This window comes from Pristis pectinata, chromosome 11, assembly GCF_009764475.1.
Source record: "Pristis pectinata isolate sPriPec2 chromosome 11, sPriPec2.1.pri, whole genome shotgun sequence".
Lineage (NCBI taxonomy): Eukaryota > Metazoa > Chordata > Chondrichthyes > Rhinopristiformes > Pristidae > Pristis > Pristis pectinata.
The window spans coordinates 14016489-14042187 of NC_067415.1; the positions used below are offsets into that span (position 1 = coordinate 14016489).

Below are 25699 nucleotides of genomic sequence, written 5' to 3' on the forward strand. Positions count from 1 at the left end.
TGTCTATTCTATTTATGCCTCTCATTATTTTATAAACTTCTATCAAGTCTCTCAGAGAAAACAACACAAGTTTGTCCAACTTCTCCTTGCAGCTTATACCCTCTTATCCAGGCAGCATCCAAATAAACCTCTTCTGCACACTTTCCAAAGCCTCCACATCCTTCCTGTGATGGAGCGACCAGAATTGTACACAATACAATACTCCAAGTCTGACAGAACTTGTTTCCTCACTGAGTTAGTGAAAGAGAGAATACCAGCTGATTACTCAACACTGAAGGGCTTGCTGCACTTGAGATTCAGCTAGTAACCAAATACTTTTACGTTTGTGTGCTATCCATATGCTGCTTGAGTCTCAGTGCTTTCATCACAACACAATTGGAGCAGCATTCAGCTGTGCAAGTAAGAAGATCCAGGTTGATTCTCAGCCTGCAATTCACCTCCAGATTCAGCATAGTAGCCATTGTTGTTCTGCCCTGGAGCAGGATGAATAAGTGGGAATCACAAAGAACTTGTGAGGGAAATCAAATCTGCAAACCATGAATATGAGATAGACGCCAATGAGAATGTAGCATTCACTCCAGTATGGCATAGTTGGGATGTTTAGCAGAGGGATCCCAGATAAGGAGAGGAGGTAGAAAGGTTGGATGAGGAAGAATGGTGGGAGCTTGTCAGGAGCACGAATACTGATTAGCCTGGATGAGAATTAATATAATTCCGTGCTTTTATTATCAAATCAAGTGAAGTCAACTTTATTGCCATCTGCACAAATATGGTGAGGTACAGGTATAATGAAAAATGTGCTTGCAGCTGCATCACAGGCACATAGACTCAGACAACAACACATAGAACACATAAAGACAGAGAACAAAAAAAACTGCAAAATAAGACAGTGCAAAAAAAAGCACAGAGACAAGTCTAGTGGTAGTGCAAGAGGTGGTCCTTCGTGTTCCGTTGCTGAGGTAGGATCAAGTTAAGTCGAGTCAAGTCAAGTTTTTTTCCATGTGCACAAGTACAGTGAGGTACAGGTACAATGGAAAACTTTATTAGGGTTGTGCAGGTCAGTTCAAGGACCTGATGGTTGTAGGGAAGTAGCTGTCCCTGAAGCTGATGGTGTGGGACTTTAGGCTTCTGTACCTCCTGCCTGAGAGTAGCAGTAGATGGCATGGCCCAGATGGTGGGGATCCTTGATGATAGGTGTCGCTTTCCTGAAGCAATACCTCATGTAGATGCTGTCAATATTATTTTTCCACAGCTGCCAAAGAAATAGAAATGCAGAATTGCTAAATACTTTAATGTTTGTTTACATTTGTAGAACATGCAAATCTTTGAATGTGGTAGGATATGTTGATAGTGAGTAAAATGTATAGGATCCTGGTGTTCATAAATAGAGCACAAAAGCAGGGAGTTTAAGTTGAACCCTTTGAGAAAAAAAGCTAGTTCAGGTGACAACAGGACTATTGCACCCCACTCTGGTCAAACCTTTAAGATGTGAAAGTCATAGAGAGCTTGCAGAAGTAATATGTTTCCAAGGATGAGTAGCTTTCAGCTGTAACGTTGGACTGGAGAAGCAGAAGTTGTTGTCTTTACAGCAAATGATGTTGAAGGAAAATTTTAGAGGTGTACAAAATTATGAATAAGCTTTTGATAAGGTAAATGGAGGATAGCTGTTTCCATTGATGTATCAAGAGTAATGAGTAAAGGACACAGAGGGGATAAGAGGAAAACTTTTTTTACGCAGAGATTGTTGAGGCTCTGGAACAGGCTGCCTGTAAAACTAGTGGAAACTGAGTCAGAATTCAGGGTTTTCAAAAGGAGCTGGGCTACCAGGGAAGGGGGGGTGGTGCAGAATGGGTCTGAGTGCTGAATGCCTCTGCAAGGAGCCAGCATGACCTCAGTGGACAGAAGCCTCCTTCTGTGCCATAATGATTATGAATCTATGATTTTAGAATAGTGATTAATTTACTGGGAAACAGCTTAATTAGCCAAATGTGTACAGCCACATGAAAGGATTATGATAAACCTTTAGGCATGAATATGCTGTTGATCACAATCATCTCTGTGATATTCAGCACTTTTTCTCAATCTATTTTAGTCTCATTATTGGATACCACAGAGTATGTCACCACATCTCAAATCACAATACCTCATGCAAAATACCTTTTGTAAGAATAAAACAATGAAGTAGGTTTGTTCTTAAATAGCTGCGATATCTTACCTACACTATTTGTTTCTAAATAGTGTAGTTAAGATATTGCAGCAAATAGTGTAGGTGAGATATTGCAGCAATTGGAGGCACATTCCAAGGTGTTTATCCAAACAATCCCATCTAACCAATAAATTGAATTCTTTTAGAAGATGAAATAAAATATTTCTCAGCAAGAAAAGTATAAAAGCAAGGGTGAAAAGCATGGGATTCTTTGCTTTTTCAGAGAGAGACAAGTAAGAAAATAGAAGTCATTAAACTATAAAAAAAATTTTCAATTGGACACAGAGAGAATATGATAGTAGTTTGTCCTTGGTCACATACTTTGAACATGCAATATTGTGGCTTATGTGCTATCAATTCTGTTTGTAAAAATCTATTCTATTCCACATCTAGTTCTTAAGTTGTGGTTGAGGACAAGTTTTCTCTTAGTGCTTCCAGTTGGAAAGAGCAAATCAAGAGTCCTTTAATATAAAACAGTAAATGCAAATCGAATAAATAATTTGGCGGAAACTCTTTCACCCAAAGAATGTGGAACTCAGTATCACGGAGAATATTTGGAATGAGAAGCATCAGGTTATACAAGAGGAAGCTAATTGAGTAAGTAAGGTAATGTTGTTAGAGTTAGATGAGCAAAGATGAGGAGAGACTCCAGCAGAGAAGAACGCCAGCATTGACCTGTTGGGTTGAATAGCATGTATCAGTTATAAACAATCTTTGTAATTTTACAAAACTATGAAGTTATGTTCCTGAGTGAAACATGAGGTAGCATATAAGAAATATCAATGCAAGTCTCTGAAACATTCTTCATGCCTGTGTAGTGGCAGATGGCACTTTATTGCATCATTTGTTTCAAGAAGGATCATGAATATAAATCATTTGTGCTTGGAAACTTTGAGTCTTCCACAATAGTTGCCAAACATATGCCGAAAACATCTTCATATAATTGATTTTTTTGATCAAATGCGATTAGACTTATTTTTACAATCTCTTCTGATGGGATTACAAGAAGTATTCTCATGTTTTGTCATCCCTCAATAACATTTCAAGCAAGAAAGCTAGTCAGGATGTACTATAGCGCAGATCTTGGGTTGGTTTTTCCTCTGGTGATATTTCATCACAAGTTCTGTTGACTGGCAGAGATCAGCTTCCTCTCCAGAGCTCTTGGATCAGGATACCATATCATCATGTTTGTGTTGCCAGGCTAGTCATCCAGGAACTGGAACCAATAACTTAGAGACAGGAGTTCAAATCCCATCATGGTAACTGGGGACTTTAAGTTGTTAATTAAATTGTCTGGAATGAAAACCTCATATTAGTAATGGTGAACAGACGAAGCCTGCTGCACTGATCTAAAAAGCCATCTGGTTCATTAATATTCTTAAGTGGAGAAAATCTGCTGCACTGACCTGGCTTAGCCTCTCTGTGACTCCAGACACACAGCAATGTAGTTGACTCTTAATTGCCCTCTGAAAATGTCCAACAAGTCATTAAGTTCAAAGGCAAATAAGGTTTAGCAATAAATGCTGACCTAACCAGTGATGCCCATGAACCATGAACATAGAACAGTAATGCATTCCAGGCATCCACCACTCTCTCAGTAAAAAATGTACCCCTCATGTCTGTTCTGAACTTAACCCCTCTCATCTTAAATGCATGCCCTCTGGTATTGGATTGCTCAATAATGGGAAAAAGATATTTCTTTTCCACCCTATCTATGCCCTTCATAATTTTATACACTTCCAACAGATCACCCCTCAGCCTCCGTCACTCCAGAGAAAAGAGCCCAAGTTTGCCCAGAATATAAAAAAACACCAGAATCGTGTCTGCTGATGTAACCAGTGCCTCTGTCCCACGAAGTGTCCTCAGTTGCTGTTAATTTGCCATTATGGCAGCTTTCTGGTGGAGGCCCTGCTTTGCAGAGTAAATCCACTACTGTCAGACTGGTAATTTGCACGTTGCAGCACTAGAGGGGGCTGTGATGGGCAGGCAGAGAGAGATTGAAACTTGCGGGTCGTCCCCAAGTTATGGCAGGGTTCTGCTCCTGTCAACTGCTCGTTAACCTGAACAGTTCGCAAGCCGGAAATGGGGCTGTGAGTCATGTTCCCAGGCAGCAGAAGATGCCTGCAGCCCTGCAGCAGCCAGCCAATCCATCCCACCAGTCTCCCAAATGCTATTCGTATATATGGGTTGTACATAAGTCTGGTGTTGATAAGCTGGGGACGACCCGTACAGCGGTCTGAAACACATCTAAAGATTGGAAAATGTAACGACAAACCAACATGACTGCTGTTGGTGTTAAAAGAGCAAGAGAGAAGGATCCTCAGTTCAAACCAGATCTTCTCCAATAACATATACTAACTTACAGCTACTGTAGACTCAGTAGTGCTACTCCATTATCTGTCCTTGATGTAAATGGCAGTGGTGCTGTAAGGAGGTGGTAGATCAGCCAACTTCCCTTGCTCTAAACCTAGCAGAGCAGTCAAGAGATGGGAAGGCATGATGGAGTTCCAGAGAGAGACAGCACGGAAACAGGTCGGCATGAACAATCAATTACCCACTTTTCAGTAATCCTACACTTACCCATGTTATTCTCCCCCACCTTTCCATCAACTCCCTCCAGATTCTACCATTCGTCTACACACTACGGGCATTTTACAGTGGCCAATTAACCTACCAATTAACTCGTTTTTTTGGAGGCACAAGAGACTACAGATGCTGGAATCTGGTGCAAAACAAAACAAAACAAAGTGTCGACCATCCCTCTGCCTCCACAGTCCTTTTGTGGGGTCTCGACCTGAAGCATCGACCATCCCTTTGCCTCCACAGAGTTTGTCCGGCCTGCTGAGTTCCTCCAGCAGTTTGATTATTGCACCTTTTGGGATGAGAGAGGAAACCGGAGAGCTCAGAGGAAACCCACACTGTAAGACCATAAGACATAGGAGCAGAATTAGGCCATTCAGCCCATTGAGTCTTCAGTTGCGGCTGACTTTTTTCTTTCAACCCCATTCTCCGGCCTTCTCCCCATAACCCTTAACCCCCTTGCCAATCAAGAACCTATCAATTTCTGCCTTAAATACACCCAATGGGCACACGGTCACAGGGAGAACATGCAAACCCCACACAGACAGTACCAGAGGTCAGGATTGAACCAGGGTTGCTGGGGCTGTGAGGCTGCATCTACCCGCTGTTCCACTGCATTGCCCCTATGATACTGGCTGAATGAAATGGGGAAGTACCCAAGGCTCAGTTACAGAATTTAGATTTATCATTAGCCATTTCCTCAGCTGCACAGTGTGATCTTGGACTCTGTGGTAGAGTAAAAAATGTACCCCAGACACTGAACAAACAATCATCCTCTTTGAGTGTGACTAAAATCACAACACTAAAATAGCCAGCGATGGAAAAACCTAGGGAGAAAAATTTCATTTCAGATACCCTTTGATTCCTCACGATGGCAATAGCTCTGCTTATTCCTTATTTGTAAATAAACTTAAAAATTTTGAGTGACAGCTCTTGATGGTTTAGGAGATAGATGCAACAGCAGTTATGATACTAAGCCATACAGACAGGAAGATAACTGGTTCAATTCTCAGCCACTGCTCTGTTCGCTGACCCCAACCAAATTGTGGCCTTGATTCCTGAGGGAAAAATCATCTGGGTTCCTCACTTGCAATTTTTTATTGCATGACCTCTGCTGCATGGTGTGCTTGTGCAGATATTGAGTTAGAATAGGATAGAGCTGAGACTTTAGCTTCCAGGCAAACAGCAGAGTCACACTGTCAGCTCAGAAGGAAGGATTGGTTGGATGGTGGGGGTGCAGGTTCATGTGAGCTGGAGCTTGTGTCTTTGCAAGATTCAGCAGGTGATAAGGTGGCAATGTACGGCACTGAAGGAGGCCATTTGGCCCCTCATGCTCATGCCAACTAGAGTCATAGACAGTCATAGAGTAATACAGCACAGAAACAGGCCCTTCGGCCCAACTCGTCCATGCTGACCAAGGTGCCCACCTAAGCTAGTCCCATTTGCCCTAATTTCACCCTCTAAACCTTTCCTATCCATATACTTATCTAAATGTCTTTTAAATGTTGTTACTGTACCTTTGTCAACTACATTCTCTGGCAGCTCAATCCATATATGCACCGCCCTCTGTGTGAAGATGTTGCCCCTCAGATCCTCTTTAAATCTTTTGCCTCTCACCTTAAATCTATGCCTTTTCCCTGGGAAAAACTCCGTGTGCATTCACCCTATCTATGCCTCTCATGATTTTATGCATCTCTATAAGGTCACCCCTCAATGTCCTACATTCCAAGGAATAAAGTCCTAGCCTGCCCCCAGTCTCTCCCTATAACTCAGGCCCTCAAGTCCTGGCAACTTCCTTGTAAATCTTCTTTGCACTCTTTCCAGCTTAATGATATCTTTCCTATAACAGGGTGACCAAAACTGTACACAATACTCCATATCTAAGGAAGGATGTGCTGGCATTGGAAAAGGTCCAGGTGAGGTTTGCAAGAATGATACTGGGAATGAAAGAGTTAATGTATGAGGAGAATTTGATGGCTCTGGGCCTGTATTCGCTGGAGTTTAGAAGGATGAGGGTGGATCTCATTGAAACCTACTGAATATTGAAAGGCCTGGATAGAGACAAAACGGAGGGGATGTTTCCAGTAGCTGGAGAGCCTAGGATCAGAGGGCACAGCCTCAGAATAGAGGGACGTCCCTTTAGAACAGAGATGAGGCAGAATTTCTTTAGCCAAAGGGAGGTGAATCTGTGGAATTCATTGCTACAGATGGCTGTGGAGGCCAAGTCATTGGGTATATTTATAGCAGAGCTTGATAGGTTCTTGATTAGTAAGGGCGCCTAGGTTACGGGGAGAAGGCAGGAGAATGGGGTTGACAGGGAAAAGTAAATCAGCCATGATCGAATGGCGGAGCAGACTTGATGGGCCAAATGGCCTAATTCTGCTCCTATGTCTTATGGTCTTAAGGTCTTAAGTGCAGCCTCACCAATGTCTTGTACAACTGCAACATAACTTCCCAACTCTTATACTCAGTGCCCTGAGTGGTGAAGGCCAGCGTGCCAAATGCCATCTTCACCTCCCTGTCTACCTGTGATATCACTTTCAGACCTGTACCCTTCAATCGCTTTGTTCCACAACACTCCCCAGGGCCCTACCGTTCACCGAAAAACTGAAAAAGATCAATTGAGAAGAATTCCATTTCTCAGCACTCAGTCCATGGGATCCCATCTCGTGCTCATCAGGGTATTTTTTAATATGTTGAGTCTTTCTGCCTCTCTCATTCTTTTAGACAATTAGTTCCAGCCTCACACTAGTCTTTACATGAACAAAGTTTTTCAACTTGTCTCTAATCCTTAATCTATCCCCTGAGTATAGGAGCAAGCATGTCTTGATTCAGCTGAGCAGGGCTTTGGTGAGACACCTTCTGGAGTTGCTGTTTTGGTCTCCTTATCTGAGGAAGGATGTTATAGAGCTATACAGCATGGAAACAGGCCCTTTGGCACAATTCGTCCATGCCAGCCAAGTTCCCTAACTAAGCTAATCCCCTTTGCTAACACTTAGCCCATATCACTTTAAACCTTTCTTATCCATGTACCTGTCCAAATGCCAATCACAGAGGCTACAATCCCTTCTGAATGCTGGAAGGTGAAGGGAGGTAGATATGTCTGGTGGTGCCATCTGGCAAATCTTGAATTCTGACACTTCAACAGATATTCGTTCCCCTTCAATTTTCTCCAATTTCATAACTTTCCATAAGTATTATCCCTTTCTGTTTTTCTCATGCCTTCTGACCTTTCCCTCTGTAGTCCTGAATAATCTGTCCTCAGCAGAGGTTCTCAACCCCCTGTACCCCCATTCAATGAATCCTGAGACAGACTGCTGTTGAGTTCTTCTTCTAACACATTCATCTCTGTCTCCATTTCTTTAGTTCTTACCATGGAGGGATGCTAGACTGATTCTTGTGCAGGACTGTAAGAGGATACATTGGGTCAATTAAGTCTATATGCACTGGAGTTTAGAAGAATGAGAGCCTAACTGTGGTTTAACAAGTGTTTTATACAATTTGTCGCAACAAAGATGGAGTGTACTTTAACTTATCATCAATTATCCATATCACCTCTTTCACCACAAGATCCCTGAGATTTATAACTCTGAAATTTTCACAGCAAACCTCTGACTGTTTCTCCTGCTGGTTTTGAGGGGCAGAAGGTCCAAAGGCAGGATTAAGATCCCTGATATAATTGTGTCTCCACAGACTATGTGAGGTGCTCAACCTGGATCCCAGGCATGTCTTGATTGCGGAAGTTGTCTTTACGAACATCGGCGGAGCAGCCACAGCAGTTGGCGATCCTCCAAATGTCATTATCATCTCCAATCAGGCACTGCAAAACAAAGTAAGACGAATCTTTTCAACTTTATTAATATTGATGATGAATAATTTATCACACCATAACCTTCAAAGGTGTAAACTTCAATTATTTATCCACTTTTAAGCTGTAACAAATGTAAGACCACTCCCTATGGTTTTCCCAGATCTGGCTAAGGAGTGTAAATTAATCTTTTATTTTGAATGCTCAATCTATGTAAAAAATTTAACCCTAGATTATTTTAAGCCTTTAGCTGACCAATTGTTAACTAACCACAACTACACCCACTAAATTATCAATTTTGGCATAACTTATCTCTTCATAATTCATTTATTTAAGATTAAAAAATGAGCAATAATATCCACCTTACTCCGTAATTTACAGAATGATATATTAGATTAGATTTCTTTATTAGTCACATGTACATCAAAGCACACAGTGAAATGCATCTTTCGTGTAAGGTCTTCTGGGGGCAGCCTGCAAGTGTTGCCACGCTTCCAGCGCCAACATAACGTGCCCATGACTTCCTAACCCGTATGTCTTTGGAATGTGGGAGGAAACCGGAGCACCCGGAGGAAACCCATGTAGACACGGGGAGAGCGTACAAACTCCTTACAGACAGCAGCCAGAATTGAACCCGGGTTGTTGGCGCTGTAGTAGTGTTACGCTAACTGCTACACTGCCTCGACTAATCAATATTAGCCCAGAACTACACACACTGATTTTTTAAAATGTTTAAAAAATTTTTATTTTTATACATTTCCACGTGATGTAAGTCTATTTGAATAGTTTTGAAATCTCACTATCAGGGACAATTAAGACTTTGACAACCAGAGAACCCTCAGTGTGTTCTGCTCTTGGAGCCTTATCGGTACACTGCCTGAAGCCTACTTGCTGCTCAGAGCCTGCTCCATCTCACCAGATGCCCTTCTGGTGTAGCGAGCCATTTTATTCAGCCCTCAGCATTGGGAACTGGTTAGTGTGGCCGACATGCACCATGAGCAGGAAGTTTGGGTAATTATAGTCATAGAGCAATACAGCAGGGATACAGGCCCTTGTAGTCCATGCCAACCACGTTGTCCACCTAGCTAGTCCCAATTTCCTGTGTATGGCCCATATCCCTCTGGGCCCCTCCCCTCCATGTACCTATCCCAGTGCTTCTTAAATGATACTGTTGTACTGCCTCAACCACTTCCTCTGGCTGCTTGTTCCATATGCACACCACCCTCTGCTTGAATTGACTGGGTCCAGCAGAATTCAGCTCAATGAGACGTATCCTCTGTGATCTGGTCTGAAAGTAAAGGAATCACAGCTGAGGTAGGCTAACTATGAGTGACGAACAATATTTCCCTCCTCAAATAATCATTGTCAAGGCCCTGATTTCCTCCAATGTGGGTTGGGGATGACCTTGCTCGTCGACTGTTCATTTAGGATTGGTTGTCCAAGAAAGTAGAGTCATGACACCATCGAGTCATCGAATCAAACAACCCAGAAACAGGCCTTTTGGCTCACCATGCCCACGCCAACCATCAGGTACCCATCTATACTCATGCCATTAACCAACACGTAGGAGGTCAGTGTTGATCCAGAAAGGAGTTTTCCTTATCTGATTCAAAAGTCCTATTGGTTTGAATGGATATAATGACTGCATTGAAGTACAGGCATCCTTTCCATGCAAGAACAGCAGCCATACATCCATATGGCAGGGAAAAGATGAGTAATTAATCTATTTTGCTGGTTAAAAGTGAGAGATTGGGTGTTGGGCATGAGTCCAGAATAAAAATCCACTTGAATTAGCATTGTGTGATATCTTCTATTCATCTGGGCAGGGTCTTGATTTAGCATCTCACCCGACCACATGGCAATCACTCTGTATTGCAGTGAAGAGTCAGTTTAGGTTATGTGATTAGACCTTGAGTAGGGTTTAAATCTGCAGCCTTCCGACTGAGAGTTGAAAGTGCTGTCACTGAAGCAGTATAGGTGAGGATATACTTTCAGCCCCCAAATAGTCAATGGGAATTAGAAGAACGAATATGCAGGGAGATTGTGGACAGTTGTAAGAATAGTAGGGTTGTAAGAATAGTAGGGTTGTCATAGTAGGGTATTTTAACTTTCCTAACATAGACTGGGATTGTCATACTGTTAAGGGCTTAGATGGGGTGGAATTTGTCACAGGTGAAGTGCTGGCAGACTGGAGGGTAGAGAATGTTGTGCCTTTATTTAAGAAGGGCGGCAAACAAAAACCTGGGAACTATAGACCAGTAAGTCTAACATCTGTGGCAGGTAAGTTACTGGAGAGGACTCTGAGGGATAAGATATATGGACATCTGGAAAGACAGGGGTTGATTTGGGGTAGTCAGCATGGCTCATGTCCCACAAACTTGATTGCGATTTTCGATGAGGTGGCCAAGAAATTTGATGAGGGCAGGGTAGTAGACATGGTTTAAATGGACTGCAGTAATGCCTTTGATAAGGTTCCACATGATAGGCTGCCCTGGAAGGTTAGATTGTGTGGAATTCAGGGAGAGCTGGCTAACTGAATACACAATTGGCTTGATGGTAGGAAGCAGAGGGTGACGGTGGAAGGTTGTTTCTCAGACTGGAGGCCCACGACTAGTGGTGTGCCTCAGGGCTCGGTGCTGGGCCCATTGTTTGCCATCTATATCAACGATTTGTATTAGAATGTACAGGCATGGTTAGTAAGTTTGCAGATGACACTAAAATAGATGGTATAGTGGACAATGAAGAAGGTTATCAAAAATTACAGTGGGATCTTGATCAGCTGAATAAGTGGGCTGAGGAATGGCAAATGGAGTTTAATTCGGAGAAGTGCAAGGTGTTGCATTTTGGAAAGTTAAATCCAAGTAGGACTTTCATGGTGAATGGCAGATCCATGGGGTGTATTGTAGAACAGAGGGACCTTGTAGTACAAGTACATGGTTCACTGAAAGTGGAATCACAGGTAGACAGGGTGGTGAAGAAGGCTTTTGGCACATTGGCCTTCATAAGTCAGGGCATTGAGTATAAAAGGGGGTCATGGTGTAGTTGTATAGGATGCTGATGTTCGGTTTTGGTGGCCCTGCTATAGGAAAGATGTTATTAAACTGTAAAGAGTGCAGAAAAGATTTACAAGGATGTTGCCAGGACTTGAGGGACTGAGTTATAGGGAGAGACTGGGGGCAGGCTAGGACTTTATTCCTTGGTGCATAGGAGACTGAGAGGTGATCATATAGAGGTATATAAAATCATGAGGGGCATAGATAGGGTGAATGCACTCAGTCTTTTTCTCAGGGTTAGGAATCAATAACTAGAGGGCATAGGTTTAAGGTGAGAGGGGAAAGATTTAATAGGAATCTGAGGGGCAACCTTTTTACACAGAGGGTGGTATGTGTGTGGAATGAGCTGCCGGGGAAATGGTTGAGGCAGGTACAATAACAACCTTTAAAAGACAGTTGGACAGGTACATGGATTGGAAAGGTTTAGAAGGTTATGAGCCAAATGCTGGCAAATGGGACTAGCTTGGATGGGACAACTGGTATGGACCAGTTGGGCCAAAAGGCCTGTTTCCGTGCTGTATGACTCTATTATGACCTTCTCTTTGTGTCATTTGGTTTCTATTGGTCTCCACCCTAACACACATGCCCCCTTTGTTCTCCTCACCTCGTTCCCTCCTCTGCAACATAAGACATGATTGATTTCAAATTTCTCCCATTTTTGGTAAAAGGTCATTGGCTTGAATCATTAACCCTATTTCCCTCTCCAGAAATACCTCTTGACCTGCTGAGTATCTCCAGCATTTTCTCTTTTTATTTCTGGGTAATATAAGTACCATTATTCTAATTGAGTCACTCTATCTAATCATTAATTATTTAGTTTTGATTGCTTTAACATTGTTGTTCTGCTGCTGGCTCCCACCATCGACACCCACATCCCATACATGAATAGAAACACAAGTGTTATGAAGCTTATGTAAAATAAACTGACTGGTTGATTGAGACTGGCAGCTGAGAAGGAATGAATTTTACTGGGTTAGGCAGCGGATAGGGTATAAATGCAGTCAGTTGGATGCATTGAAATGTGTTCACTTTAATGTGAGAAATATTAAGAGTAAAGGTGATGAACAAGCATGAATCAGTACATGGCATTTCAATGTTGTGACTACAGAGACTTGGCTGTGGCAAAGGCAGGATTGGCTGCTTGATGCACGGTAGTGTAGTGGTTAGCATAAGGCTATTACAGCACCAGTGACCCGGGTTCAATCCTGGCCGCTGTCTGCAAGGAGTTTGTACGTTCTCCCGTGACTGGGTGGGTTTCCTGCAGGTGCTCCGGTTTCCTCCCACATTCCAAAGACGTACGAATCAGGAAGTTGTGGGCATGCTATGTTGGCGCCGGAAGCTTGGCGACACTTGCGGGCTGCCCCCAGAACACTCTTCACAAAAGATGCATTTCACTGTGTTTTTCAATGTCCATGTGACTAATAATGATATCTTATGTTCTGGAGTTTAGATGTTTCAGAAGCGATAGGGAGGGAGGTAAAAGTTGGGGGGGGGGTTGGTGGTGGTTGGGTTGAGTGGCATTGCTAATCAGGGATAGTATCACAGCTGCAGAAAGGGAGGACATTGTGGAGGGATTGTCTACTGAATCAGTGTGGGTGGAAGTCAGAAGCAAGAAGGGAGCGAGTACAATTACTCTATTGGGAGAATTCTGTAGGCCCGCCAATAGCCACCGAGACGCTGAGGAGCAGATAAGTGGGCAGATTTTGGAAAGGTGCAAAAATAACAGGGTTGTTGTCATGGGTGACTTCAACTTCCCTAATACTGATTGGCACATCCTTCATGCAGAAGGTTCAGATGGGACAGAATTTGTTAGGTGTGTTCAGGAGGGATTCCTGACGCAGTGTGTGAACAGGCCAACTAGAGGAGAGGCAATGAACCTGGTCAGGTGACAGACCTCTTGGTGGGTGAGCATTTGGGAGATAGTGACCACAACACCCTGACCTTTAGCACAGCCATGGACAAGGATAAGAGCAGATAATATGGGAAAGTATTTAATTGGGGGAGGGCTAATTATGATGGTATTAAGCAGGAACTTGGGTGCATAATTTGGGAACAGATGTTCTCAGGGAAATGCACAGCAGACATGTGGAGGTTGTTTAGGGATCACTTGCATGGGGTTCTGGATAGTTTTGTCCCAATGAGACAAGGAAAGGGTCGAAGGGTGAAGGAGTCATGGTTAACAAGAGAGGTGGAAGGTTTAGTCAAAATGAAAAAGGAAGAATACTTAAGGTTTAGGAAGCAAAAATCAGGCAGAGCTCTTGAGAATTATAAAGTAGCCAGGAAGGAGCATAAGAGAGTCCCTACTTAGGAGAGTTAGAAGGTGACATGAGGAGGCCTTGGTGAGTAGGACCGGAGGATGACTAGAGTGAGGGTAGGAGTGCTCAGGGATAAAGAGGGAAACGTGTGCCTGGAGGCAGAGGAGGTAGGGGAGGTCCTTAATGAATACTTTGCTTCAGTGTTCACCAGGGAGAGGGACTTTGACGAATGTGAGGTCAGCATAGAACAGGCTAATGTGCTGGAGCATGTCGAGGTTAAGAAAGAGATAGAGTTGGAGCTTCTGAAAAACATCAGGATAGATAAGTCCTATGGCAAGCAAGGGAATAGTTTGCTGGGGTGTTGATGATGGTCTTTGTGTCCTCCCTGGCCACAGGAGTTGTACCAAAGGATTGGAGGATGAAAAATATTGTTCCATTGTTCAAGAAAGGTAATAGGGATAACCCTGGGAATTATAGACTAGTGAGTCTTATGTCAGTGGTGGGCATACTATTGGAGAGGATTCTTAAGGACAGGATTTATGAGCATTTAGAGAAGCATAGTCTTAATAGGAATAATCAGCATGGCTTTGTGAGGGGAATGTCATGCCTCACGTGCCTAACTGAGTTTTTCGAGGAGGTGACAAAACAAATTGATGAAGGTAGAGCAGTAGATGTGGCGTATATGGATTTTAGTAAGGCATTTGACAAGGTTCCCCATGGTAGGCTCATCCAGAAATTCATGAGGCATGGGATCCATGGAGACTTGGCTGCGTGGATTCAGAATTGGCTTGTCCACAGAAGGCAGAGGGTGGTAGCAGATGGAGCATATTCTGCCTGGAGGATGGTGACTAGTAGTGTTCCACAGGGATCTGTTCTGGGACCCCTGCTCTTTGTGATTTTTATAGATGACCTGGATGAGGATTGGAAGGGTGGGTTTGTAAGTTTGCAGATGTCATGAAGGTTGGTGGTGTTGTGGATAGTGTAGAAGGTTGCCTTAGGTTACAACCGGATATAGACAGGATGAAGAGTTGGGCGAAAAGTGGCAGATGGAGTTCAATCCATCAAAGTATGAAGTGATGCACTTTGGAAGAATGAACATGAAGGCAGAGTACAAGGTTAATGGCAGGATTTTCAGCAGTGTGGAGGAACAGAGGGGTATTGGGGTCCAAGTCCATAGGTCCCTCAAAGTTGCTGTGCAAGTTGATAGGGTAGTTAAGAAAGCTTATGGTGTGCTGGCCTTCATTAGTATGGGGAGTGAGTTCAAGAGCTGAGATGTAATGTTGCGGCTCTGTAAAACTCTGGTTAGACCACACTTAGAGTATTGTGTTCAGTTCTGGTCACCACATTATAGAAAGGATGTGGAAGCTTCAGAGAGGGTGCAGTGGAGATTTACCAGGATGCTGCGTGGATTAGAGAGCATGTCTTATGAGGAAAGACTGAGCGAGCTAGGCCTTTTCTGTCTGGAGTGACGGAGGATGAGAGGCGACTTGATAGAGGTGTATAAGATTATGAGAGACATAGATAGAGTGGATTTCCAGCACCTTTTTTCCAGGGTGGCAATAGCCAATACCAGAGGACACCTGTTTAAGGTGAGTGGAGGAAAGTTTAGGCGAGATATCAGAGGTAGGGTTTTTTACACAGAGAGGGGTGGGTGCCTGGAATGCACTGCTGGGGGTGGTAGTAGAGGCTGATACAATAGAGACATTTAAAAGACTCTTAAATAGGCACACGGATGTAAGAAAAATGGAGCGTTATGGGCTGTGTGAGAGGGAAAGTTTAGATTGATCATGAAGTAGGTTTATATAGGTCAGTACAACATAATGGGCTGAAGGGCCCATACTGTGCTGTACTGCTCTGTGTTCAATGATTCCCAATCAGAACTGTATCAGAGAATTGTAGAAAAATGAGGTTTGTATTGTGTGACATGATCTCATTGGTATAAGCCCTGGAAATGGGCACTGCAATGTTAATAACTGCTCAAATCTTAATATTAGTAAAGTTATTATGCTCAGTCTACACATGCTCTGCAGATTGAGGCCTGAGTCTGCCTACATAAATTGATTGTACCTGCAGCAAAATGGTGTGCCTAAGTCATAAATCAATGAAGCTTAAAAAGCAGCTTATTGACTAATGCAATGCCCAGTGTGGAATTAAGTTTTACAGATCAGAAAGGTTATATACTTAATCTCTACTGAAGTAGCAGGTATAGTTTCTATACGTTGCTTCCACTTGGACGATGAGATGTCTGATTGTCATTAGAGAACATGACTGGAGATGTACCCCAGGTTGCTGTGGGAGGCGAGGGAGGAGATTGTAGAGCCTCTGACGATGATCTTTGCGTCGTCGATGGAGACAGGAGAGGTTCCGGAAGATTGGAGGGTTGCGGATGTTGTTCCCTTATTCAAGAAGGGGAGTAGGGATAGCCCAGGGACTTATAGACCAGTGAGTCTTACCTCAGTGGTTGGTAAGCTGATGGAGAAGATCCTGAGAGGCAGGACTTATGAACATTTGGAGAGGTATAATATGATTAGGAATAGTCAGCATGGCTTTGTCAAGGGCAGGTCCTGCCTTACGAGCCTGATTGAATTTTTTGAGGATGTGACTAAGCACATTGATGAAGGGAGAGCAGTAGATGTAGTGTATATGGATTTCAGCAAAGCGTTTGATAAGGTACCCCATGCAAGGCTTATGGAGAAGGTGAAGAGACATGGGATCCAAGGGGACATTGCAGTGTGGATCCAGAACTGGCTGGCCCACAGAAGGCAAAGAGTGGTTGTTGAAGGGTCATATCCTGAGTGGAGGTCAGTGACCAGTGGTGTACCTCAGGGATCTGTACTGGGACCCTTACTTTTTGTGATTTTTATAAACGACCTGGATGAGGAAGTGGAGGGATGGGTTAGTAAGCTTGCGGATGACACAAAGGATGGGGGTGTTGTCGATAGTTTGGAGGGCTGTCAGAGGTTACAGAGGGACATAGATATGATGCAGAGTTGGGCTGAGAAGTGGCAGATGCAGTTCAACCCAGATAAGTGTGAAGTGGTTCATTTTGGTAGGTCAAATATGTTGGCAGAATATAGTATTAATGGTAGGACTCTTGGCAGTGTGGAGGATCAGCGGGATCTTGGGGTCCGAGTCCATAGGACGCTCAAATCGGCTGCGCAGGTTGACTCTGTGGTTAAGGGGACATATGGTGTATTGTCCTTCATCAATCGTGGAATTGAATTTAGGAGCCGAGAGGTATTGTTGCAGCTATATAGGTCCCTGGTCAGACCCCACTTGGAGTATTGTGCTCAGTTCTGATTGCCTCACTACAGGAAAGATGTGGAAGTCATAGAGAGGGTGCAGAGGAGATTTACAAGGATGCTGCCTGGAATGCGGAGCATGCCTTATGAAAGCAGGCTGAGAGAACTCAGCCTTTTCTCCTTGGAGAGATGCAGGATGAGGGGGGACCTGATAGAGGTGTATAAGATGATGAGAGGTATTGATCGGGTAGATAGTCAGAGGCTTTTCCCCAGGGCTGAAATGGTGGCCACAAGAGGACATAGGTTTAAAGTGCTGGGGAGTAGATATAGAGGAGATGTCAGGGGTAAGTTTTTTACTCAGAGAGTGGTGAGTGCATGGAATGGGCTGCCAGAAACGGTGGTGGAGGTGGATACGATAGGGTCTTTCAAGAGACTGTTAGGTAGGTACATGGAGCTGAATAAAATAGAGGGCTATGGGTAAGCCTAGTAACTTCTAGGGTAGGGACATGTTCGGCACAGCTTTGTGGGCTGAAGGGCCTGAATTGTGCTGTAGTTTTTCTATGTTTCTATGTTTCTATGTCACTGGAGACTGGTTATGGAGAGAGGTTGAGCATGTTGGGACTTCTTTCATTGGAGCATAGGAGGATGAAGGGTGATCTTATAGAGGCGTATAAAATCAAGAGGGGTATTAATAGGGTGATTAGTCCTGTGGCTGGGGAATCAAGAACTGGAGGGCGTAGGTTTAAGGTGAGAGGGAAGAGATATAATAGGAACCTGAGGGGCAACTTTTTCACCCAGAGGGTGGTCAGTATATGGAATGAACTGCCAGAGGGAGTGGTTGAGGCAGGTATATTAACAACACTTAAAAAGTACTTGGACAGGTACATGGATGGGAAAGGTTTAGAGGGATGTGGGCCAAATGCAGGCACATGGAACCAGCTTAGATGGGAATTTTGGTTGGAATGGACCAGTTGGGCCAAAGGGTCTGTTCCGTGCTGTATGACTCTGTGACGGGGCTCATCCACAATAATGTGCATGGCAGAAAAACCTGTTGATAGCCAAATTTATTACTGACTGCTTAAGTGGTCAATAAGGAATTACAGGTACCTGGCAACTGGATTCCATGAAACATAAGCAGTTATATAAAGAAAAGTTACAAATATTTATAGATATGTATCAAAAACTCAAGATATAAAACTAGAATCCACTGAAATGTTTCATGAAGTTCTTGATATTATTAATTTTTTTTGACAGTGGATAAAATATATTTTGATCAGATGGTCATGTTTAATCACTCATTCTCAGCAATATTCTTTGCTGGTCCCTGCTATAAAGAAAACTTGATGACTCACACAATCAGGAACATAATTTGCTTCTGGATAGAGACTGCACTTTGAATGTATGTGGGTGAGATACGATTTAGTAAAATGTGCATACAAGTAATTTTTATAACGTTTGAAATAACTCATTAGTGGTTAGCCCTCTGTAAGTTTTCTGGAAGTTGCAAAGTAAGCTGATGAATATTGTGGTGTTGCTTGTGGTAGGCTTTCTGTAATGATGGAGGTGTTAGATTCATTGTTATTTTGTTATTAGTCCTGGCCTGTCCTTAGCAAGTCTTAGATGTACTTCTTATGTTGTTGTTAGTCTGGGTCTGTGTTTATTCCGTGCTGGCCTTTAGACCAAATATTTGTCCAGTGAATAGGCAATTGCTCAGAACAATTAAAGTACATTTGCTTCAGTGACAGTGTTTGTAACTGCTTATAACTGTCAAAGTCAGGCAAGTTATTGTGTAGTTGATGAGACAGAGTTGTTATCTGTACATACTGTCTCTGTGCTTGTGGAAGATCCACCCAAGAGGTAACCTCGAAATGGTTAATAATTCAAATGCTAAGCTTATGAACTCTAACACCTGAAAGAACACAGGCAGCTTGTCTCTGAGAGTGCCACCATCTACATGCTCCCTTCCAAGTCACCCATTTGGGAAAATATTGTCATTTCTTAAGTGTCACTGGACGTAAATTCTGGAACTCAGAGGCCTCGAGGTGACTTAGACAGACTGAAAGTGTGGGCAGAAAGATGGCTGATGCAGTATAACATGGACAAATGGGAAGTTACCAACTTCTCTAGGAAAAATGGGAAGGTGGTGTACTGTTTGAATGGTGATATATTAGGAAGTATTGATGACTTGGGGTCTTCTTGTGCCTCAGCCATTGAAAGCAAACATGTAGGTACAGCAAGCAGTTAAGAAGGCAAATTGTACATTGGCCTTCATAGTAAAGGAGTCAGAATACAGGAGCAAGAATGTCTTGCTACAATTATTCAGGGCTTTGTTGAGACTACACCGAGAGTGTTGGTTGCAGCTTTGGTCTCCTTATCTGAGAAAGGATATACTTGTCACAGAGAGAGTTCAGCAAAGGTTCATCAGAATGATTTCAGGGGTGGTGTGATTGCTGTATGAGGAGAAATTGTGTTGACTAGGTTTGTATTCACCAATGTTCAGAGGAGTGAGGAGGGATCTAATTGATACTTACAAAATTCTGACAGAGCTAGATAGACAGGATGCAAGGAGAATGTTTTTCCAAACTAGGGTCTCTCAAATGTGGGGTAAAACATTTAGAACTGAGATGATTAGAAATTTCTTCACTCAAAGGGCTATGAACCTATGGAATTTGCTACCACCGAGGGCTGTAGAGGCCATGTCACTTTAAGGAGAGAGATAAGTTTCGCGACTCAAAAGGCATCAAGCGGACAGGGCGAGAGCAGGAATATAGTACTGAGACAGATATGACTGTGTTGAGTGGTAGAGCAGGCTCAGATGACTGAATGTTGACTCCTGCTCCTATCTTTGAATACTTCTGTGAAATAAAGGAAGGCTTTTGGAGGTGAAAGCACAGCTATTAGATGTCCAAGTCAAGCACATTAAAAAATTGTACTCCAATTTGTCCTTTGCAGATCCAAAATGGATTACGTCACACTTGGCCACGTTAAACTCCACCACTGATAGCTTTGGACACTCAATTAGTTGATCCTTACCTCCATGTTCTATCCTTACCTCCTTCTCCCATCTACACAATTCACTGTTCCTCTAACTTCAAATGGCATCTGTAAACTTGGACATGCAATTCACCATTCCTTGATCTAAGTTATTAATATAAATGGTGAAAAGCTCTGAGACCCTGGGACAGATCACTAGGGAATTCTGCTCGTTGAGTCCTGCCAATCAAGAAAATACTCTTTTAATCTCTACTTCCTCTCTCCTGCCTGGCAACCAATTATCAACTCATTTCACAGTCAATTCTGTGCACTTGGTGAATAGTCACGTGAAGAACTTGAATAAATGCCACTGAAGGTTCACATGGACAACACTCGCAGTCATTTCCTCATCCACCGTGCTGGTGACCTCTTCAAAATACTTAACTAAAGTAGTCTGGCTTAACCTACTGTTCATAAATCCATGCAGCCTATTTGATCTATCCATCCTTGGAACAGTTTAATGGACTGCATTTGACTCATTGTGGCTGCCTGCTTTGAAAGATGTCCAATTACTTCTACTCACCTATATGTTCCTCATCATCTTAGAGTCATAGAGTTCTACAGCACAGAAATGGGCCCTTCGGCACACCATGTCCATGCTGACCATTTTGCCTATCTACACTAATCCCATTTGCCTGCATTAGGGTCATATCCTTCTATGCCTTGCCTATTTAAGTGACTGTCTAAATGCTTCTGACATGTAGTAATCATATCTGATTCCACCATCTTCTCTGGTAGCAGATTCTAGGTATCAACCACTGTGTAGAAACATACCCCTCAGATCCCCTTTAACACACTTTCCTCTCACCTCAAATCTATTCTCTCTTGTTTTTGATACCCCTATCATGGGAAAATGATTTTGTTCATCTACCCTATCTCTCCCTATCAGTACTTGCAAACTTTTCCTTTTCATTTATCCAATTCCTTTTTTAAAAATAATTCACTACCCTAGGGTAAGGCATTCTAGATAGTAACAACCTATTGGATTAAAAACGGTTTCTCACTTGTTCTATCTGGTTCTTTTCCACATTACTGTAGGTCTCTGCCCTTTGGTTACCAACCTCGCACCTGAAACAATCTCTCCCTGTCTCAAACCACTTCAAGCTTTTGAACTTCTTATAATATCTCTCTGGAATCTTCTCTGTGTGAGGGAGAACACCTTGAGTTTCAGCATTTCTCTGAATTCTTTTACCCCTGGGTAAATCTGTTTTGGATATCTGCCAAGGCCTTGATGTTCCTCCTAAAATATGATGTCCAGAAAGAAACACAAAACTGCAGCTGGAGCTTAACCAGTTTTCTATAAAATATACCATTTATGTTTTTGATTTTATACTCCATGCCTGCATTGCTAATGCAACAACTCTTTTTCTCAACTTATCCTGCTACCTTCAAAGGTTTGTGTATATACAATTGTGGTTCTCTATTCCTACAGCACTTTAAAGTCCTACAATTTAATTCGTACTCATCCTTCCTATGAAAAATGAATCGCTTCACACTTCCTTGCATTAAGTTTCATTAGCCACACCCCCATCCTTAGCCTCCTACCTTAAGTACATGGGGTTCAATTCTGAAAGTGTGTTTATTGTATGGTACTTCATCAAAAACTTTTTGAATGTTATACCTGCCAATCTCTGATTCCAATCTGTGTCAAGAAATCCTCAGTTTGAACGTGTTAACCCATACTTTATCCTTATCTTCCATTAAATTTTCACCGCCCAAGGAAGTGCAGACAAAGTTAGAACACTCTTGCAGTTCAACTGTACTGACATCTTGAGAAGAGTGGATCCTGAACAACAACAGACAGGGATTTCTTAGGGTCAGGCTGGGGCTTGTATTTAGCCATGCAACTGTCGATCTGAATTATAGAAAGAGTGGTTCAGAACCTTGAGGTTGCAATCCATTTTGCCTTCACAAAAATAAAAAAAAAATGGAATCATGAAGGTGATTGACAGTGTAATTTTAGTTTGATTTGTTTTCTACTTGGCATGGTAACTTATTTACTGCCAGCATCATTTTGGGTCGCATAAGATTTCCAGCATTTGAATGGGGTCACATTTAAGAAAAGGTTGTGAATTGCTGAAAAAAGAACTTAAAATAAATCTATGCTCACATTAATGAATGCAAGGATATGCAAGTTTTCAAATGGAAGTGACTGCTTTGGAAGGGGCTGATACAACTGAAGCGCAGATAGATTTTGAATGAAAAATAAAAAAAGGTTCCTGTTGGTTTCTGACATCTCTGCGCTTCACCCAGAATTCAAAAAAATCTGTGGATTAAACAGCCACTTATTGCCTTTCTTTCTCTTTAGTCATTAACAGGCTGGGCTGGGTGGAACCTAAATTGGTGGAATGATTCTGAATTACAAGGGAGATGGCCCATTTTGAAAAAAGTGTTTTCCATGTGAAAGCTCAGGGGAAGATTATACTACATTTCTACAAATATTAGGCATGGCGACGGGGAAGTATATGGTAGCAAACTGAATGTCAATATTCTGAGGGGGGGAAAAGTGAACTGCAAGATTCGTAATTATTGACCAGATCAAAGCTGAGGCAAATATCATTTCCTAGAGGGCATGTTGTGCTTGAGTAGCGGCCAAACAGCAATTTAAATTAATGTAGCAAAAATGTCCCAAAACACTTCACAGGAGCACAATCAGCCAAAATATTAACAGTAAGTTACATACAGAGGTATTCAGGAAGATAACCAAAAGCTTGGACAAAGGGTTAGGTTATCAGGAGCAACTGAAAGGTAGAAAGAGAAGAGAGAAGTGGAGAGGTTTAGGAAGGGAATTTCAGGACTTTCAACCTTGGCAGCTGAGGACTCAGAAGTAAAGGGATTAAATTTGGGCGATGAAATACTGCTCAAGAGACTAGGTGTAGTGAAAAGCTATAGGACTAGGATGGATTACAAGCAATACTGAAGGGTGAAAATGAGATCAGTGAGTATTTGTACATAGAACATAGAACAGTACATTACAATACAGGCCCTTTGGCGCACAATGTTATACCAACATTTAAACCTTGTCTAAGACCATCTAACCCCTTCCTCCCACATATCCCTCTATTTTAAATTCCTCCGTATGCTTATCTAGTAATCTCTTGAATTTGACCAATGTACCTGCCTCCACCACTACCCCAGGCAGCACACATTCCATGCCCCAAACAACTTCTGGGTAAAAAACCTTCCTCTGATATCTCCCTTGAACTTCCCACCCGTTACTTTAAAGCCATGTCCTCTTGTATTGAGCATTGGTGCCCTGGGAAAGAGGCGCTGGCTGTCCACTCTATCTATTCCTCTTAATATTTTGTACACCTCTATCATGTCTCCTCTCATCCTCCTTCTCTCCAAAGAGTAAAGCCCTAGCTCCATTAGTCTCTCCTCATAATGCATACTCTCTAAACCAGGCAGCATCCTGGTAAATCTCCTCTGCACCCTTACCAATGCTTCCATATCCATGACTTTGTGGTATTAAATAACTCGTTATTAAGATCCATTATGGAGAAAGGTGGAAAAAGAAAGCTAAGCGGAAGGAATTCTTTTTCAAATTATCAGAATCAGATTTATTATCACTGACATATGTCATGAAATTTGTTGATTTGCAGCAGCAGTACAGTGCAAGACATAAAAATTACTATAAGTTCCAAAAATAAATAAATAGTGCAAAAGAGGAATAACGAGGTAGTGTTCATGGACCATTCAGAAATCTGATGGCGGAGGGGAAGAAGCTGTTCCTAAGATGTTAAGTGCGGGTCTTCAGGCTCCTGTACCTCCTCCCTAATAGTAGTAATGCATGTCGCAGGTGGTGAGGGTCCTTAATGATGGATGCTGCCTTCTTGAGGCACCGCCTCTTGAAGATGTTCTCAATGCCAGGGACGGTTGTGCCTGTAATGGAGTTAGCTAAGTCTACAACCCTGTGCAGCCTCTTTCGATTCTGCGCATTGGAGCCTCCATACCAGGTGGTGATGCAACCAGTCAGAATGGTCTCCACCGTATATCTGTAGAAATTTCCCCATGTTTATGTGAAAATAACTGCATTCAGTATAAGCATACTAAAAATATATTATTTCATACCTGGATGAACATTCTCCAAATTGGGTTAAATGTGGTCTTCAGGTGATGTTGATGCCTGTATGCTACCTAGAATAGCTCAGTTCATCGAAATGAAGCATTCTACTTAGGACTGACCAAAAAGCTGACCTACATCCACTCAGCCCTAAGATAATGACTTGCAAAGAGCTCTCCAAGAAGAAGATACCTATGCAAAAATTTCAACATACCAACAACCCTGCTGTAAAATTGTTTTCAGTGGGCCAGACATTTAAATCACTCATGTAAAGCGCAAGGTATTATCAGGGCCTTTTATGTACAATAATTGTGAAAGTCAAAATGTATTCTGGCACTGAGGTTTCAGCCACTGTTGTTGGAATCAATTTCTGCAACATGTCTGATTGTTCCATAAAAACAGTGGATGAATGGCTTTGGCCATTATTTTAATTTCCTTTATCTTATGTATTTTTGTCTTGCATCTTATCTCTTCTATAACCAAAGGAAAACTGGAAGATATTGGATAATGGAGGTAAGTGGAGGAGTTTTCTGAAATCCTCCTGGATGGTGATACTGGAAATATAATAGTACTGCAGAGAGAACTGGGATAATTATAGTTCTTGCAGGGATATTCAACAGAAACAAAACAATACAGCACTTCTGTGGGACAAAGTAGGATGAGAAATTAACTAGATACAATCAGAAATTCACCTCTTTTCTTCCTCATTTTGCTTTGCTTTTTGTTCTTTCTCTTTGAGTCTCTACTTTCTGCTCTGTGTATTCTTTAGCTTTTTCTCTCTGTTTTATGTTGCTTCCTTTTATAATTAGTTGTTGGTCCACAATCAGGGTGGGTCAGACCTGACTCCTGCAATGCTTAGCTAAACTGGACTTGTGGAAGCTCATTCATGCTACGGGCCTTGTTTAAATTTTAGGTGACCACCAGGGATGCCTGAAAAACTACCCAGCTCAATATAGGGTTGGGCACATTTCAGACATCTATGACCTGGGGACCTAGTTTTGTGAAACTGGTCCTTTATTGTACACAGTTTCTGTCCATTGGTTACAGTGGTTGCTTAAGACTCTTGAGCCGGGCACTCCCAAGTAAATCAACTTTCCAGAGGAGTCTTGCATAGAAGGATTGGCTCAATGGGCTGCTGGTGAGACCCCCCTTTTAAAATGTTACCTTACCTTTTTTTGCTTTCACTGCATAGCATCTCATTGCATTGAGTCTACAGTGTGGGTACAGACCGCAACTGGTCTGGGTCAGTATTTACAGCCTCCCTGAAACTAACTGCTCACCATATGTCATCTGGTCCCATCAGTCTAATCTTTTCTTTCCCAAGTACTTAGACATCATCTCCTTACCTATGGTTTTCACCTCAACCATTCCAATGGCAGCGTGTTCCATTTTCAACCACTCTCTGGGTAAGGAAGTTTGCCTCATTTATTAATCACTTTCTTGCAATTATGCCTCTATA

General features: G+C 42.4%; 1 protein-coding gene across 1 annotated transcript in view; it reads left to right on the plus strand.

Annotated features, from left to right (window-relative positions):
- The window catches only part of oca2 (oculocutaneous albinism II), a 328581-nt gene that overhangs the window by 159168 nt on the left and 143714 nt on the right, over positions 1-25699 (plus strand). Inside the window, exon 14 of the mRNA XM_052026515.1 lies at positions 8480-8618. Within this exon, the coding sequence (XP_051882475.1) occupies positions 8480-8618 (139 nt within the window). The remainder of the gene's footprint in view (positions 1-8479; positions 8619-25699) is intronic.